The sequence below is a fragment of the Chrysochloris asiatica genome, unplaced genomic scaffold (genome assembly GCF_000296735.1).
Source record: "Chrysochloris asiatica unplaced genomic scaffold, ChrAsi1.0 scaffold00092, whole genome shotgun sequence".
NCBI lineage: Eukaryota > Metazoa > Chordata > Mammalia > Afrosoricida > Chrysochloridae > Chrysochloris > Chrysochloris asiatica.
The window spans coordinates 7,154,016-7,156,974 of NW_006408610.1; the positions used below are offsets into that span (position 1 = coordinate 7,154,016).

The following is a 2,959-nucleotide window of genomic DNA, read 5'->3' on the forward strand; positions in this document are numbered from 1 at the left end:
GAGTGTTTGGCCAACAGTGTGCTAGAGGAACCTGGGTTTTGAAAAATGTCCATATAGTCTCTCTCTTTGCTTTTAAAAATTTATTTATTCTGCTATTGTTGAGAAAACACACAGCCAAACAGACACCAATTTAAAAGTTTCTACATGTACAATTCAGTGATGTTGATTATGTTCTTGAGTTGGGCATCAATCTCATCTCCCTTCTCTAAGGTGTTTCTCCCCCACTAACATAAACTCACTGCCCCTACATCATTTTTTGAGTTGCTGTTGTCAATTTGTGATGCTTAAGGCAAACCTATTGAACTGCTCCCACAAAAATTACAGCTTAGAAAACCCTGTGGGGAATGTGAAATTCTATTGTGCAGTGAGTTTACATTAAAGATGGTGAAACAGTTCGGAAAAGTTTGATGAGAAAGACAACACAACTTGAAGAATGGAAGCAATGTCCTGAAGTATACATGTGGAAATGATTGATGTGGTATACATTTTGTCTATCTTCACAATTAAAAAATAATAATTAAAGCAAATAAGAAATTATAAAGAATACAGTGAAAAAAAAAACAAAAAACAAACCCCAAATAAAAAACTAAGCCCACTGCCATGAAGTGGATTGTGGCTCACAGCATCTCTGTACAGGTTTTCCAAAGCTGTGTAACTTCATGGGTTCAGAAAGCTCATCTTTTTCCCATAAAGTGACAGGTAGATTTAAACTACCAACCTTACAGTTAGCAGTCCAGTGCTTGTCCTGAAGCTTACAACAACACAGGAATTAGAAATGGACAAAAATGAATGAGCATGACTGGTGTGCTTTGCACAGAATGCAAACAGCCTGGAAACCCAGAAAAATGTATCAAGGAGATCTCCTTTTTCAAGAAAATGGGTTAAAAATGGACTTTCTGTATTTATGATATTGCTCACAATGATTGTTGAGGGGTCCTGCAAACTCTGAAGCTGCTCAGAAGACACCCAGAGTTCTTACCCAGAGTCCCACTGCCTCAGGCAACTAGAGCAGAAAGAAGAAAAAGATGACTTATGCTTTAGACTCATACGGGATAAAGGGCCAGGTAGGTCCACTGACTGCTCCTGGCCCCCTCAAATCCCAACAGTACAAAGGCTGACAGAGTCCAGGCCTCTCCGATTTTGGAGAAACAAGTTTGTCTCCTGTCTCATTAACAACCATCCTTCTCTTTAAGCAGCAAAACCAAATAAAGCCCTCCAAAATCAAGTTGACTCTGACTCATGTGACCCTCTAGCACACATTAGATCTGCTCCGTAGGGTTTCTGAGATAGCAAATCTTTTTGGGAGATGACAGTCTCATCTTTTCCCCTTGTTTTAACTGCCAACTTTGCAGCTAGCTGCCCAGTGCCTACCCCACATTGCCACCAAAGTTCCTTGTAAGAAGCAAAGATGGGGTTAAATATGCAGATGACAAACATTTCCTTGCAAGATAGACTCTTTTACTTCCTCCAACAGTGAAATTTCTTCACTAATTCCAAGGGGTGGCCAGATGGCACTCCCGGCCTGCCCTAGTGGCACTGCCGTATCCGTCTCATATTCCTGGAAGGAATAAATCAAACATATGGTTGGCTCTGGAAAGCGATCAGACTTACCCAAATAGTTGTTGCTCTTATGCATTTCGGTGATGTTGATTTTCGTGGCTCCCTGGGGAATCTCAACCACTCGGTGGTAACCCAGGCTGGTGAGGGCATGTTTAAACACACCTGACACAACCTGACAGCCAGTGTTATCGCCTCCACACACCCCACACTTGTCCACAACTTTGTCGGAGCCCAGGTAGTCGTCACAGCCAATACTCTGCAAAGAGGTAGAACATACAGACTCTTGTAGCAAATGTCAGGAGTGTCTGGGGAGGAGGGAGGGGAGAAGAGAGGACTGAAGACCTCTTGGTAGGACTTGAACCACTGATCTTGTTCCTGCCATCATTAGGCTCTTATAGGCAATGAAGTTCATTCTGTTCTTGACCTAATAGATATTAATGGAGCACCTGCTCTGGGCCAGCCACCTCTCCAGGTACTTTTGAAATGTACCATAGGAGTAGGGTCAAGGCCTCTGCAAGAAAACCAAACCATTTTCCATGGTCTTTCTTTTGAGACACTTTTGGGTGAACTTGAACCTCCAACTTTTTGGTTAGTAGTCAAATGTGTAACCATTTGCATCACCCAGGGACTCCACCAACAGTAAACAAGACAAGGAAATACATAGAATGTGTTGGGTGGTAGTAAATGATCAGTAGAAAAAGAATGCAGAGAAAAATAATAGGGTTGTGGAAGGAGAGGTTGAGAATGTATTTATATACACAGTGAAGTTGTTACCCAAATTCATACCTCTGTTGGGCTCTGGGAAGGAAGGGGTTTGCAACATGCTTGAGTTTTTATGCAGAAAATCTCTTTAGAGTTACTATAAGCACTTTATCTAAAATGGGGCTTCATTTACAAGCCAATCAAACATTTAACAACAAATCCTTAAGAGTAGTACATCCAAGCTTAGCATCTTAGATTTTTTGGGATTTGAATTCCCATGTAGTCGTTACGAATTAGGCTGCAAACTGCAAGGTCATCAGTTTGAACCTACTAGCTTCTCTGTGGGAGAAAGATGAGGCTTTCTGCTCCCATAAAGATATATAGCCTTGGGCCCATTTGACCTAGCCTCAATGACTGGGTGATCAGAGGTCAACTAGAAGAAGAAAGAAGAGGGAAAAAAAAGAGTAACCTGATACAATTAGATGTACTTGACCTACACCTATGGATGCAGTAGCTCAAAACAGGGAACAAAGCTCTGCAGCAGGGATCATTCCCACCCCCTCCATACACAGAGTAGACAGGGATGGGCAACTTGGACATTCACTATCCAAAGTGGGGGGGCTTCAAAGGCAAGAAGTGACTGGCTTACAAGCTTTCAAGAGGGAACCTAGAGCCAGAGAGCATGGAGCAAGGTAGA

General features: G+C 42.2%; 1 protein-coding gene across 1 annotated transcript in view; it reads right to left on the reverse strand.

Moving 5' to 3' along the window:
• The window catches only part of THSD4 (thrombospondin, type I, domain containing 4), a 284,521-nt gene that overhangs the window by 132,789 nt on the left and 148,773 nt on the right, over positions 1–2,959 (reverse strand). Inside the window, exon 2 of the mRNA XM_006866532.1 lies at positions 1,612–1,816. Coding sequence (XP_006866594.1) covers positions 1,612–1,816 — 205 coding nt within the window. The remainder of the gene's footprint in view (positions 1–1,611; positions 1,817–2,959) is intronic.